This window comes from Drosophila kikkawai, chromosome X (assembly GCF_030179895.1).
Source record: "Drosophila kikkawai strain 14028-0561.14 chromosome X, DkikHiC1v2, whole genome shotgun sequence".
NCBI classification, from domain to species: Eukaryota; Metazoa; Arthropoda; class Insecta; order Diptera; family Drosophilidae; genus Drosophila; species Drosophila kikkawai.
Genome location: NC_091733.1, coordinates 22,838,341 through 22,853,863, shown reverse-complemented (window position 1 = coordinate 22,853,863; position 15,523 = coordinate 22,838,341). Strand labels below are relative to the sequence as shown.

The 15,523-nt window shown below is 38.1% G+C and overlaps 1 protein-coding gene across 1 annotated transcript; it reads left to right on the top strand.

Annotated features, from left to right (window-relative positions):
• Positions 1-7,723: 7,723 nt before the first annotated feature.
• LOC108074912 (serine/arginine repetitive matrix protein 1) lies at positions 7,724-10,161 on the top strand. Its single transcript, XM_017167140.3, has one exon. The coding sequence runs from the start codon at positions 7,984-7,986 to the stop codon at positions 10,036-10,038; it is 2,055 nt and encodes a 684-aa protein (XP_017022629.1). The 5' UTR covers positions 7,724-7,983; the 3' UTR covers positions 10,039-10,161.
• Positions 10,162-15,523: the final 5,362 nt, after the last annotated feature.

Genomic DNA, 15,523 nt, shown 5'->3' with positions numbered 1-15,523 from the left:
AGTTGATATTAAAACCGATAGGGGGAATCCCAGGCCAAGCTGAGGCGTTATTTAAGAAATCAAATGTATGGCAACTTAAATTATAAAATTACAAAAATAAAATATTTTCTAGTCAAATCAAAGATTAAAAAAAAAACTATAACTAGGAAAAAAAAATCAGCAAATTCAATTGGGAAAGCTTGTCTAATTGGACAATCTAATTAGAGGCTTAAACAATTCTGAGGGCTTTAAATCAATGGTCTTCGATATTGTATGAAAATAAAATCAAAATAAATTACCAAATAATTTCTAAACAATATATAATTATTGTTTTTTATATTTATTATAATTTATCCATCAATAATCAACCAAGAAGCCATTGTAAAATTATTTAAAATAAAAACCCTTTAACCCTGTTCCTAGAGAAAATCTTCAGACAAACCAGGCCATCTTAGGCCATATATTTTCACATATATATATGGTATATATAGTCTCTATAGTATTGTTTTTCCTATAGAACCCATTAAGTTAATTTCATTTGTTGGCTTTTTAAAGCCATTTCCTGTTTGCCTTTCGCCCTTTTTCTATTTTTTGTGTAGAAATTCCCGCATTTCTTTGGCGAAACTAAAAAAAACGAACTGAACTGAAAATCTTTTGTAGAACAATGGATCATAGATCATATTTTAATGCCGCTGTCGCCGGTTGTTCTTTTGGTACAATGAACTTTCGATATGAATATCTAATGTTGCCCACGAAAAAGTCGCACATTTTCATCATCATCTCATATTTTTTTCGTGTGCGATGCGTTACCCATTTTTATTATTATATACTTTTAGCTCTCGAAATCTTCTTGTGTCTGCTTCTTGTTTATTTGTTTGTTGTTTTTTTTTTTGTTTTTTTGATTTTTTTCCTTTATTATTTTTATGGCCCACAACGATGGCGGCATCGTTGTCGACAACGGCGCGTCTTTTGATTGGTTCAACTTGAGCGTTTTTAACGAGCTCTGATTTCTGCCTTCAAAAGATAGATATAGAAAGAGAAAGAGAGAGAGAGAGGGAGAGAAAGAAAGAGAGAGAGGGAGATAGAGATAGAGAGGAGAGAGAATCAGACCTGGAGATACTCCATACTCCATAACCTGGGGATTATCTTTGGCCAGCGATCAGCCGCCAGCCGTCCGGCGTTCGCAGTTCGCTGTTTTGTAGTCGTTGTAGGCCATAGTTTTGCCATATTTTTGCCTTATAATTCCACAGGGCTTCTATATCATAATTCACCACAGCAATTAGGTTCCCTCAGATGTCGTACACTCAACTTTTGGGTTCACAAAGAGGCTTGAACAATGCCCGAAAGCCAAATAATAAGATCTATTTTTTGGTTTTCTTTATTGTTATATTTTTTTAATTAACAAAAAAATATTATTTGGATAAAAATCATTAAAGAAAAGTATTAATAATTAGTATTATTAATTTATTTATTATTTTTTAAATTATTTAATATTTATTTATTAGTTTTTAACGTCACCAGAAAGAAAAATAAGAAAAAAAGATCTATTCCTTGGTTTTCTTTAATATTATTGTTTTTACTTGGATAAAAATAATTAAATAATGGTATTAATAATTTAAAAATTTAATTTTAATTTATTAATTTATTAATTTCTAGGGTTATATTAGGTAACCTCTTTAAATATCATTAGCGTTACTTTACTCGGAGAAATTTCTTTTATACTTCATAAATTGTTTAAAATATTTTATAAATTCATTAATATATTTTATAATTTTTTTTAGGTATGGCTTTGTTACCTAATGTTTAAAATATTCAATAATAAAATTTGTTAAGCCCTTAGTCGTCAAAGAACAGCTTTAGAAACCCTCTTTTCAGGACATAAATTCACCTGGTACCTTCTTGTGTTTTTAATTGATTATTAAAAATTAAAAAAACTTTCCATTAAATAATTTTTTATATAAATATCTTAACCTCAACGCTCTCCTTAATATTTTTTGTCAACGATTTTTTCCCAATTTTTCCTAGTAGTGTTTGGCCTGAGACTCCTAGAAGAGCTTGGACAACGTGACGCCGATTCGCTGGCCAAGATTAGCGGAAGCTGGCTGGGATTGGCCAAGAACCAAGCTCTTGGCCAGGATGCTATAGTGGTAGAGGCCAGTTCCTGGAGGCCAGCTGATAAATGCGGCCAGATAACCAGAAGCCACTGGGCCCGTAAGATGAAGATCTCCGCCGGATCTGGATGGATGGATGGATGGTTGGATATACGGCCTGGGAAAGTCACTCTTTCTGCGGATCACGAGTGGCCACTTAGGCCCGTCATGACTGGGCCAAAAGCCAAAAGAAAATTGGTAGGGAAATGCAAAATGAAAACTAAAGAAATAAAAACAGAAGCAGCTGCCGAATGACTTCATCGATCCATCGATAGGCCTTCTCCAAAGGGGAAGTTCCTAATTACATGACACAACCGCAGGTCGGGTTACCCGGTGTCCGTTCGCACCTGTGGCTCGTTCACCTGTGGCCTAGGTCACCACCACTGGCTTGGTGTGTGTGTGTGTGAGTGAGTGAGTGAGAAGGATAGCCACGAGTGGCATTTTAATTGAAATTGTAGAGTCCTAAGACGGAGGGCGAAATATATCGAAAATAATCGAAATCCGCTATGATAATCGGTTTATCTTGCAGCTTGACTGCGAGTGGAATGCTGTCGTGACAACTACCGAGACCTTTATTTTATTATTTATTATACTTCATAAAAACCCAGTGTATTGAATCCGTTAACGTTTTCTTGTACTATTTTTGGCTCTTTTACATCTCTTTTTTTCCGTTTTATAATTTTCCTTCACCCCGCTTGATTGATTTAGCAAGGCAGCACTGACCCGCAGCAACAGGACATCCAACGGAGGGTTGCCACCACCACCACCACCACAACCACCAGCACCACCACTCAAGGGTTCCCAGTGCACCTGCCTGCCCGCCGGCCAGGGCGAGGGCAGAGCCCCGTCAGAATATGGATAATGGAATTCCGAGCGGCATGCGATCGACACTCACTCACCCTCTCGACTCTCCAGTTCCGACCCCTGGACCCCTTGGACATGGCATTACCCTCGGGAAGCCACTCTGCCTGCCCAGTGGCAGTGCGCGATCTTGTCCGTTGATCTTTTTGGTGCATTGGCTAAGTTAATTGGTTGTAAAACAATTTTTCGAATTAACATAAAAATGTTTCATTGGAAAAAATATTTATACGACGGGAGAGAGAGTCTAGAGTGGAGTAGAGTACTGGCTCTTGGAGGGGCAATTAACCATCGGTCCTCGCCTGGGATCGCTTTTGTTTGCGGTTCCCGATCGCGCCCGCATATAGTACATATCTGGTATATACATATATCGGGGGAGTTTGGCGGAAATATAGATAAAACGCATGATGTATGGGGGTGGAGAAGTTGAAATAATAATTATTGTGTATTTTCATATCGCTTGTAAGGTTAAAATATCGATATTATAGATTTTATTGAAAAATATTCCAATAATAAATATTATGAATGACGATAAAACAAATAAAGCATTAATTATCGATGCAATATCGATACAAAATCGATTCATTATCGATTTAATATCGATTTAGAGCCGATATAAAGATATTTTTTACCAACTACTACCTGATACCATTACTGAATTCCCACTTTTAACATTCGATGGATAATGAGCACCCAAAAAAAAAGTCGCTCGACCATATTACACAAAAGTCATTGCCTTTGTTATCGTCATCGGAATCGTTTTTTTTTTTTTTTAGAATTGCAATCGTCATTGTCATTGGCAGCGCTAATGTGCGATGTGTGAGATGCAATGTACCGCAACTGACGAACTGACGGACTGCGGATGGAACAGGAAAACAAGAAAGTCAACACCGAATCAGACAATTGAATTGTTGACTCTTTTGTTCTACTACCGCTCCAACCCCCACCCCTATCCACACCCCCATATATGTACATATATAGAGCTGGGTAGTGGAAATGGAAGTGGAAATGGAAATGTAAGTGGAAATGGGATGGGGGACAGCAGCAGCAGAAGCAGCACCCGCAAGACCATTCAACCATGAGCTGGCCACAAAATGCAAATTGAATGAAATGGGCAAAGTATGCACTTGGTGAAAAATATAATATGGGATATAGTTTTATAAATTGGTTACGAGTATCGATAAGAGACTGTAGAAATCGATAAATAAGCGATAAGTCTCTAAGTTTAATAATAATTTTGATAAATATAGATTCATTCCTTACTTTCCTTCTTTACTTTCAATCTAAGCAATATTTAGCTTTAAATAAAATTTCGATATAACATCAATTAATCAATTTTCGATTTAATATCGAGCGCATTCGATTAACAACAGCTTAACAGCTTCTGTCAGAGTTAAAAATCGTTTTAAAAAAGTTTGATAAATATAAAAATATAAGAAATAGTATAGACGATGATCCAGAAATTAAGGTTTTGTTTGGTTTCATTTCTTTTCTTTTGTAATACATTTTTTACAGTGCACACCGAGTCGCGCAAAATAAAGACAATGGGAAGGCGACTTTTATTGGTTCCATTCGATGATCAGAGCGCGAATGGAAAGGCCGCCAGTTTGCGGCGTACTTAGTGACACCATTAACGCCACCAGCAGCAGCAGCAGCCAGTGTGTGTACTCTTAACCCCCGTCCAGCTTAACCCATGCCGCCGCCTGGTAGCAGTTTGCCAACAACACATCCACATCCGGCGTGCGCGCATGCGCAGTCCCTCGACCGTCGCCCCGTGGCCCGTCGTCTGTTTGATTGATTTTGTTCCACATTGCAAAGGGTTTCTTCTCGCTTTTCAGGCCTTTCTCTCCTTTACTTTTTGTTGTTGTATATTTTGTTGTACTTTTTATTGTTGAATGTTTATTGCAATCGGTGTGAAATTTCACACCGCAATGCTTAAATGATTCCCGGTCGCCGCCGCCGTTCGCTTTCCGTCTCTCAGCTCTCGTCGGTTTTCTTTTATTTTGTATTTTTTTTTATTTTTTATTTTACTTGGTTTTCGTGGGTTAAAAAGTGCGGAAGAAGAAGGTCTGTGAACTAAAAGGGAATTATGTAATAATAATAGAAATAAAATACAAATAAAGTGAAAATAGTATATAATATTAAATCAAATATAAATATAAAAATATAAAATATAAACGTAAAATATAAAACATCAAAAATATCAAGCAATAAGTTAAGTTAAGTTAGACAAAAAAACAAAAGGAATAATTGTAGAAATAATTTCCTAAAAATCTATATTAAATCTAAATTAATTTAAAATATTTATGATTATTTTGTTTCATTTTAATATATTTATAATAAATATAAATAAAATTAACTACCTAAACTTACATGTAAGAAATGAAATAAAAAGAATTTAAAATTTAATTAAAAAGAAATTAAAACAAGGACACTGTCTATTTTTCTGTCATGAAAGAAATCTATTTATTTAACAAGAATATTATTTTAATTTATTTTTATATATTTATAAAAACAAAGAAAAAGAAATATCTTACTAATCGTATTATTAATATTATTAAAAAAATATTAAATCAACGACGTTCTGTGGCTTTTCCACTTGGAAGAAAGATAATTATTTAATTTTAATTATTATTATAATTTATGTGTAATATATTTATATTAAAAAAATATATAAAAATATCTTACTAATCTTAAAATTTACAATTAAAACAAGGACCTTCTGTGGCTTTCCCTACATGAATTTCCCGACCTTTATTTCCCTCGACCAACAGGTAAGTGTGTGTTTAGTGTTGTACCTCTGTGTGTGTATATTTCGATAGGTTCCTGGTAGTGTAATTGCGCAGCCCTTCAAGTGCCACCCCATACCATTTGCCCTTGGAAATGCAGCAACTCTGCCACAGGCACAGCCACAGCCAACTGCAAGTTGCAACAATTGGCGTCACGCTCCGGCGGCGTACAGAGGGGGAACCCCAGGAGGAGCAACCACCAAAGCCATAGGGCTGATTGAAAGATTATTTTGCACTGATAACGCTAAAAACGTATGGATGGATGGATGGATGGATGGATGGCTGGAACCACCACCAAAGTGCAAACAAAACAAGACTCAAATAGAGCGAGGAGGAGCCATCAAAAAAAAAAAAAAAAAACCAAAAAACGCAGCACAGACACAGAAATTGCTATTCGAAAATTGTTGCGCTTTTGGGTTTGCGTGTTTGCATTTTTATTTTCCTTTTTTTTTTTTTTTGTATTTTTGCATTCATTGTCCACAAGCATTTCCCACAGACCAGCGACCATCATCATCATTAATAATATTGAAAAGCCCTAATTACGGTTAAGTGGCCCAAACGAGCGGGATCCCCCTCTCTCCTTCCGTATTGAACTTTGCCAAGGGTTTTCTCTGGCTTTTAGTTTTTTTTTTTTTTTTGTGGGTTCCCTAACCTCTGAACCTCCACTGAAGCGGATCATCATCATCAGGAAGAGAGAGACTCCGACTCCGACTCCGACTCCGCGTGTAAATCATTTTTCCCAACCCTCTAAAAACACGAGGGAACCTCCACCTGCCCAAGGTGCAGGCAGGGTAATGCAGGTGCATCGTATCGCCTCGACTCGGTTTGGTTCCTGACCTACGACGACCCTCCGGTTACCGTTCTCGTTCTTCCCTTTCTCGCCTTAATGAAATCATTTATAATTTTTCCTTCCTTCCCCTGTTGTCTTTGTTTTGCGGTCTCCAGACATCGTTGGCTGCTTTTCATCTTGGCCCAGCAGGTTACTACCTGTAACTTCTTTCCCGTTTGACTTTTGTGTTTTCCCAACACACACGCTTCATTGCCCATTTCGGAGCCCATTGATATGGGCAAGGAGCAGGAGGGGTCACTTGTCCCTGGTCCTTTAGCACGTGGCTACCGATCGTTGATCGTTGATCGCGGTGGTGGGGCACCTGCTTGGCTTTCAGCTGTCTCTAATGATGGCCAAGAAATAAATGTCCATGTCCCCTTAAGGATGGATAATCGAAATGATGATTTAACAGAGAGACAAAGACAGAAAGAGGAAGGGAAGGGGAGCAGGAAAGAGGGAGAAAGAGAGAGGGAGAGTTATTTATGTACAATTCAAAATTTAAAATATTTTAAATTCAAGCTTTTTTACGTATTTAAAAGTGAAGGCAGTCATTTCCGACCCTATAAATCATATATATTCTTGATCAGCATCAACAGCCGAATCAATTTAGCCATGTCAGGAGGAAAACAAATTTCAAAAATTAAAAAAAATTAAATTTTAAAAAGCCTTAAAATGCAGATGCAGATTAAAAAAAAAATTTAAAAAAAAAAACCAAATATGTAAAATAATTAAATTGAAATAAATTTTTAATTTAAAAATATTTTAAAATTTAATTATAGTTTTTTTTTTTAAATATAAGAAAAAAATTATAAAAAATGTAAAATAATTGAATTAAATTTTATTTTAGTTTAAATTTTAAATTTTTGTTACTTTTCAGTAAGTATAAATAATATATAATATATTATTCTTATAAACAATACAAAAAAAATATTTAAAAATTTAAAATATTTTTATTAAAATTTTTAAATTTTAATTCTAACATTTAGTCATTCTTCAGTCAGTATAAATAATATATTATTCCTCTAAATAATAAAAAATATATTTAAAAATGTAAAATAATTTAAACTCATCCAAAAACCCCAGCACTCTGTCCCTTTTCAGTCACTCCCCCCACGTCCCAACAGCCTTTCCAACTCCCCACATCGCATTGCCATTCGAATCTATGTATCTTCTTATGCTAAGATTTTCATTTTCATTTTCACAGCAGAATTCAAAGCCCCCAGACACCGTTCGAAAGTAAGACAAAGTCAAAACACCAAAAAATATTGAAAACTTTGAAACAAAATTGGTAAAAAGAGGCTAAGGAATATCTATGCTCCGTTCGCTATCCTTTCGGCTTGCATTTAAATTAGAAGTTCGTCATTAACCGGGTCCAGACATGCCACCGTCTCGATCCTCAGTCCCCATCCAAGGTCACACCCACTTCCAGTCGCCTCCCAGGCCCGTGATGGACGGACGGAAGTTGCAGAATATCTGGACGATGCGACCGCTGGAAGGCACTGGCGGCGCCTTGAAGGCTTTGGCCAAGAATGTGGCCCAGCACATGAATCTCAACCGGAGCACCCTGAAACGGGTGGTGGCCCAGGTGGTGGCTGAGCATCACAATCTGGGCCAGGTGGATGACTACAAGGGCCACATGTACTTTGCCAAGCCGGAGCGTCTCAATTTTTTGAACCTTCTGGCCCAGTCCAAGGAGGCACTCGATGACCTGCTGCTCTTGGATCCGCGACTGGCCAAGAAGTTTCAGCGCAGGGATCACCTGAAGAAGCTACTGAAGCCGCCGAGGGTAAGCTCCCTATTCAAGATCAAAGACAGGTCCAGATCCGGGTCCTTGTCCAAGTCCAAATCCAGGCTAGTGGTTTCCGCAAAGCTGCCAGCTCCAGCGATCGCTCATCAGCCTGGCAAAGGCAGCTCCTCCCTCAAGCTGGTCAAGAAGTCCGCCTGCAAGCCTGTCCAGGCTTTGAAGAAGGCCTCACCGAAGAGCCAGCAGCAGGTGGGAAAGGAGGCGATACTGGAGCAGCGAACGGTATCGGGTTCCCTCTTCCGTTCCCGCTCCGGCTCTCCCAGAAGATCCCCTCAAACCCAGTTAACCAGCACCAATCATCAGCGCCTGCCGGCGGGTTCAACTAGAAGAACAGCTGGCAGCTCCAAGAAGCCAAAGGCGGCTGCCATCTTGCCCCAGATCAAGTCCAAGTCCAAGGTGAAGACCGTAGGCAAAGACAAGATGCCAGCAAAAACCAAGACAAACAAAACAAAAACCAAGTCCTCCAATCAGGCTGAAAGGGATGCAGTTTCGGTTACAGAACCAGAACCCCCGGAAAGCCATTTGAGGACCAAATCAAAATCCCATTCCCGCTCCCGTTCCCGCTCCCGCTCTCGTTCCCACTGCCGCCTGCCGTCGGCCTCACCCTCACCCTCCTCGGTGACGGCCACCACTGGGAAATCGCGCCGATCTCCCAGGCGGCAGCAGGACAAGGGTGTAACAGCCAAGGCCTTGACCAAGGCTTTAACCAAGGCTTTGGTCAAGCCCTGTCCACAAAACAAAATCCGAACCAAGGCCAAGCCGCGGGAAAAGACAAGGCAGCCGCCGCCGGCATTGCCGCCATACCGAAACTATGACAAACCCTGGCTGGTGTCCAGGGCCAAGCGACGACGCCTGGTGGCCGGCAGCCTGGAGCAGCAACAGCAGATCAACAAGTCGGAGTCGGTGGTGATGCGGAAGCCCCGCTCTCATGTGGGCCGTCAAATGCGCAACGTGAACTTTCCCTGGTATACGCCCTATCAGTTCCAAGGAGGAGCCGGTGCCACCCAGCAGCCCAGTCCACGCAGCTCCTCGGTTCCACTGATGGCCAGACTTGGCCCAAATCTCACGTGTCGCCAGCGACACCATCGCATGTTGGCGGAACGTAAGAAGCGGGATATAAAGCGCGAGGAGCCCATCGATAACATGCTGAGCTATGGCTCTGGTTTGTTTCGTCGCCATCGGGGTGAATGGATGCCGGCCAGGAAGTCGTCCTCCAGGGAGATGCAGAAAGCCACCAGAATCACTAGATCTTCTTCGCTGCAAAGACCAAGGGAGGTCAGGCGGGAGAGGTCCTCAACCAAGGTGGAGAAGCCACAGAAGCCACAAAAGCCACAGAAGCCAGTGAAACCAGTGAAGCCATCGCCCGAGGTGGCCGACCAGCTGCCACCGCCACCACCCTCGGCCGTCAGCTCCGATGATCGGGTTCGTCCCCATCGCAAGGCACGTGACCATAAGCAGAAGCAGCAGCAGCAGCACCTGGACAGCAGCCTGGGCAGCTATGCTGATCTCTTCCAGCCATCGGACTCCAAGGAGGCCCTGAAGCGGGCCAAGCGTCGTCTGAGCATTGCCTTCAAGCAGACCAAGGGCAGTGCCCGTCGTCATCGTCCGGTGAATCCTGTCTGGAAGTAGGACCACATGGAGCTTGCTGGCACAGGAGACGGATCCCCCTCCTGGAACCTTCTCCAATTTTACTATCTTTTGTCCAGTTTGTTAATTGAAGCTTAATAAATTCCAAACTTGGGACAATGAGTCTGCAAGGGGTTTTTAGATATTTAAAAATTGGGGAATTAATTATTAAATGAATTAATTAAGTTTATAATTTAATTAATTCTATTTTTAAATTGTTCTTTTAACTCGAAACCTAAGAAATGTATTATTTTTGGATATATTTTAAAGACGTTTCTTAAAGTAAAATTATTTATGAGAGTCTAAACAAGTCGAAACTCTATTAAAGCCTTGAAAAATACTCGTTTTATTTGCATTATATTTTAAAATATATTTTAAACTTCATTTTAAATATATTTAAAAAATATTTTTCCGAAATTTCCATACTTCTTAAACACTTTAAACTCTTTAGAGAATATTTTTAAAGGTAAAACTCCTTGAAAGCTAATAACAGGTGAGCTCCTTGGCAGTGGCTGAAATCAAAACCCACTTCCGCCCAAAAGAAGGGTTTCAGGGTCAACCAATCAAGACCCTTAAGCTGGCGCTTAACCCCGTGTCAAATGTCCTTAACCAATATCAATATAAAAGCGCGAAAGGAATTTCGGAAACTGAAAACTGGCAAAAGCCAAAAACTTGGGGGAAACCCTTTGGGTTTGTCTTTAAGCCAGTCACCCTCGCTCCCCTGCCTGCCTTGTTATGTCAAATATTTTTTCATGCATGCAACAAAATTCCCCTGGGGAGACCAGAGGAGTCAGTCGATGAGCTCAACATAAGATATACAGCAAATAAACAGAACAAAAATATTCAAAAACAAAAAATACAAACATAAAATATAGAAAAAAAAAAAGACAAAAATAAGGACAAAAAAATAAAGACAAAAAAATAAAGACAACAAATTAAAACCAAAAAAATAGAGATACAAAATAAATAAAAACAATAAAATAAAAAAATTAAGACAAAAATAAAGACAAAAAATAAAAACCAAAAAATAGAGATAAAAAATAAATACAAAAAAATAAAAACAAAAAGTAAAGACAAAAAAATAAAGCCAAAAAAATTAAGACAAAAATAAAGACAAAAAATAAAGACAAAAATTAAAGACAAAAATTAAAGAAAAAAAAATAAAAGTTAAAAATTAAGGCAAAAAAATAAAGACAAAAAATAAAGACAAAAAAATGCCAAAAAATAAATATAATAAATAAAGACAAAAAAATACAACAAAAATTAAAGACAAAAAATTACAACAAAAAATATATACAACAAAATTACAACAAAAAATATATAACAAAAAAAAACAAGAGAGGAAGACAAGGACGAAGACAAGGCCCATAATTTAAGTCGCTAAAGTTTTGCGCCTTTTGTTCGGCGGGCCAAAAGTTATTGAAAATCGTGCAAAAGGGGTTGAGAGCGAGGGGAGGGAGAGCGCGTTAGGGGTAGGGTTGTGGGTCCTGGAAAGGACGAAAGGAACGAAAGGGTTCGAAATTGAAAAAAAGAAAGCGAATGTCAGGTGGCGGCGGCGGCGGCGGCTTCTCTGGCGGTTGTCTGGGATCGTTGGTGTGGGTGATTTAGTGTTAAATAAAAACTTTTAAATTGCCATTTGATCGTTTGTTTAGCGACAATAATGTCGTCGTTTTCGTTGTCGTTGTCGTTCCAGAGGTCCTGCCACACAGTGCCTTCTTCGTGTGCCTTCAAATTGAATGTGCGCCCGGGTCCTGTGACAGAACGAAAAAATATATATATTTCGAACGGGGTGAGGGCGTTGTGACAATGACATTGTTTCGCTGACAGTTGTAGCAAATTTATTGAAAAGGTGTTTCCCCCCAGCCATATATATATCGAAATTTCTTCATTCCTTTTTCTCCAAGGACTCGACAAATTTATTGATATGTTGAAATTGCTTCTTTTGCCATAAAAAACTTTGACAGCTTCATTTTTTTCGTTTCCTTCCCCGCTTCATTGTTGTAAATTTGACAGCAATTGTTTTGTTTGACAGTTTGTCGTCTCTGGCAAAATGATGATGTCAATATGCAAAGCAGTTCTGCGAGGGCGTCGTGGTATCCGCATCCCGAATCCCAATCAAAGGGGTTCTTCTCTCCGTTCGACTGAATGACATGAATGAGTGACTGGAATGACTCGTTCTCTGAATGGGGTTATTGGTGAGCTGACAGCGGGCGTTGATGGGCTGCAGAAGGTTTTTGCATAACTTTCATGGTCTTTTTTTTTTTATATATATAAGAATGGGAACGGAATTTCTAGACATTATGGGGTATTTACGGATATTTATGAATTAATACAGTCGAGGAAGGGGAAATAAAGTGGGTAGATTTCCGGTGGAGAGTCAAAGTTTATGTGTTTTTTGGGATTTTATTATTGTTTTTGAATTTTAAAATATATTTTTGATAATATTTTATTTACAAAAACTAATTTAATAATTTAATAAATATATTTTATTTATTTTTTTATTATTTTAAGTAAATTTTTTAATTTTGTTTATTTAAAAAAAATTATTAAATAATCTTTTTGTGGCTTTTTAGTTGCCATGTCACGGTCGCCAATGAACTTCACACTATTTGCCATTGAACTTGGCCCAAGTCAAGACTAGCCTGCAATTTGAGTCTCTCAATTCCACCATTTTCCCGGCCACATTTCCACAATATTTATGTATGAGCCAGCCGAGCCACAGAGAGAGGGAGCCGGAGGAGTATTCTTTATGAGACTGTTTCGTTTTTCGCTTAATCGCAACTAGAAAATCTCTAGAAAGAAGATGGCTTAGATGGTAGAAAAAAAAAAAAAACGCGGCGAGCGTTCAACTTGAAAATATGCCAAAAGACAATTGGTTGTTCGGTTCTTCGGTTGTTTGGCTCTTCGGAACGCTCTAAGGGCACGGCCCAGTCACCAGTCTCCGCAGAGCGTCTTCTCAGCCAAAGTCTTCGTCTTCGTCTTCGGCGTTGTCTTCTTCAATGCCAAGCGAAGCGTGAACACTATTAGGAGGGCATGGTCCGGGGGGAAGCAGGTGGGCAGGCATTTATTAATAATTACCACACAGTGATGGGAAAGAGAGCGACTGCTTGGGAGGGGCGGGGGTTAAGAAAAAGAGTAGTACATAGTAGGAAATTTATTTGTTATTTATCTTTTTGGCATTATGCATGAATGGCAATAAAAAATACACGAACGTGTATATAGTTTTATTCAAAAAAAAAAAGAAATAAAAAGAGTAAGCCGGAGTTTGAGTCGTAGTTCGAGTATCATAAAAGCCAGTTCTCAGTTCCAAGTTCTCAGTTCTCAAGTGTACGAGAGTCTTCTCTGGTAGGGAGCGAGTTCGTTCGGTCAATAGATTTAGATCACTTTGCTGGTAAGGAGGCACAGACGGGGCCCCGGCACAAAGACTCATAAAAATAATGAGCTGGGCACGACGACGACGACGACTATGAGTGTGGCGATGGCGACAATCATGATGTAGATGATGTTGGTATGGCGATAGTGCGTAACGCGACAGTAAGGCACTTTAATATATACATATAAATATATATGAAAAGTCAGTACTATGGCTATACATTTAAAAATGAGGAAATATATAACTTAGAATCAGTTTTTTCAACAATTCAACAACAAATTCAAAGATTTCTTGCTGAACTCAACAAAAAGGCAAAGAATGGAGAGAGAATAGAAATAAAAAGAAAAACAGAGACGGTTAGGCACAGAAAAGTATTATTGGTGAAATATATCTCTAAAATGTTCAACACCAACAACAAGTTTTCAACAACAAATGGATTTTGAAATGGATAAAAATAGTAAGACATTGGAATATATTTCTTATTATTTCAACAATAATTATTAATTCATAGAAAAAGTTCCTTGCTGGAATATATCCTTAACATTTTCAACAACAAAAAGAACTTTTTAACAACAAATGGGATATGGAAAATAATAGTAAGACATTAGGATATATTTCTTGTATTTTCAACAATAGTTATAAAATGTATAGAAATTAGTTTACTGTGGGAATAAGTCTCTAACATTTTCAACAACAACAACAACTTTTTAACAACAAATGGAATTTGATATGGAAAAATATATATATGAAAAAATAGTAAAACATTGTTGTGATATATATTTCCAATTTCTTTTCAACAACAAATAAGTAAAAAACAGAACAAAATATAAATACAGAGGAAGAGAGCATAGCACTTTTCCTCGTCCAAAAGAAAAACCTAGAACTTTACACTCATAAAAACCGTGATCTCTAGGAATCACATATCCAAAAACCCAGCCAGATAGGGCCAGTCTCCAATTCAGATTTTGATTGTGATTACGATTGCGATGATGATGTATACTTGTCTCGACTCCTAAACGATGCTAATCTTATTGACTTTCGTAACTGCCCCCAACCACATGTCAGTCCCTCCGCCAGCAGAGCTTCCACTTGTAGTACTTCTCCTTATCGTTGGCAAACAATGAAATAATTTCTGATTCCGAAATGTGAAGTGCTATTATTGTTTAGCCATTCCGCCTTATTTACCCAACTATTTTTGTGTGTGTGTCGTTGTGGCAGTTCCCCCACGAAAATATATATATAGAGAGGGAAGAGGGAGGAACCGAAACCCAAACCAAAAAACGAAATCACAAATTATTCTTGGAAAATTGGCCTCATGGCTTTGGCATGCTGCGGTTTAGCTGATGAAACCCAAGCTGCAAGCTGGAACTGAACCCAGTTTTTCTTCTCGCTTCGTATCTTATCTGAAGAAAAATAGAAGACCAAATAAACCCCGAAGAACGCGCCTGATGATAAGTTCCAAAAACAAATGGATTTCGCTGGAGATGGATATGGCAGAGAGAGAGAGAGAGAAGAGAGAGGCTTATCAGGGAACCCAGAACCCAGGTTTGTGTGTGCACAACCACCTCCCCCTGACTCTGTGTGTGAGTGTGTACTTTGGGATCGCATTGTTTCGTTGCCGGAAAACTATTTTTTTTTAGTATTTGCACAAGATCAACAGGTGCCATTGCCGAGCGACAGCGTCAGCATCCCGAAAAATAAAAATGGTGAAAAAATGGGAGCGATATGAGGCAATCATCTGTGGATTTATCTTTTGACTAGCTAGGAATATATTTAAAATTATGATCTCATTAAGATATGTATCTTAAAAAATATCTTAAAGATAAATTATGGATATATGTATATAAAAAAGTAATTATATTATATTATAATACCTAAAAAAAAGTATTAAAATTTAAATATTTATCTAGAACTTTAAATAAAAATGGGAAAAGTAAAAAAAGGCATTAATTTCGATTAGATTTAAATATTTAAAATTAAATTTAAATTGTTTATGAATTTTTAAGAGTTTTAATAATAAAACCCCCTATGAAAATGTGGCCTTAAAATTAATTTAATAAAAAACAAAATTTTAAAAAATATATTTTATATATTTGCAAGAATTTTCAAGTATTC

What these genes read in the sequence shown, in the direction of transcription:
- LOC108074912 (XM_017167140.3), top strand. Translation starts at nt 7,984, where the DNA reads ATGCCACCGTCTCGATCCTCAGTCCCCATCCAAGGTCACACCCACTTC.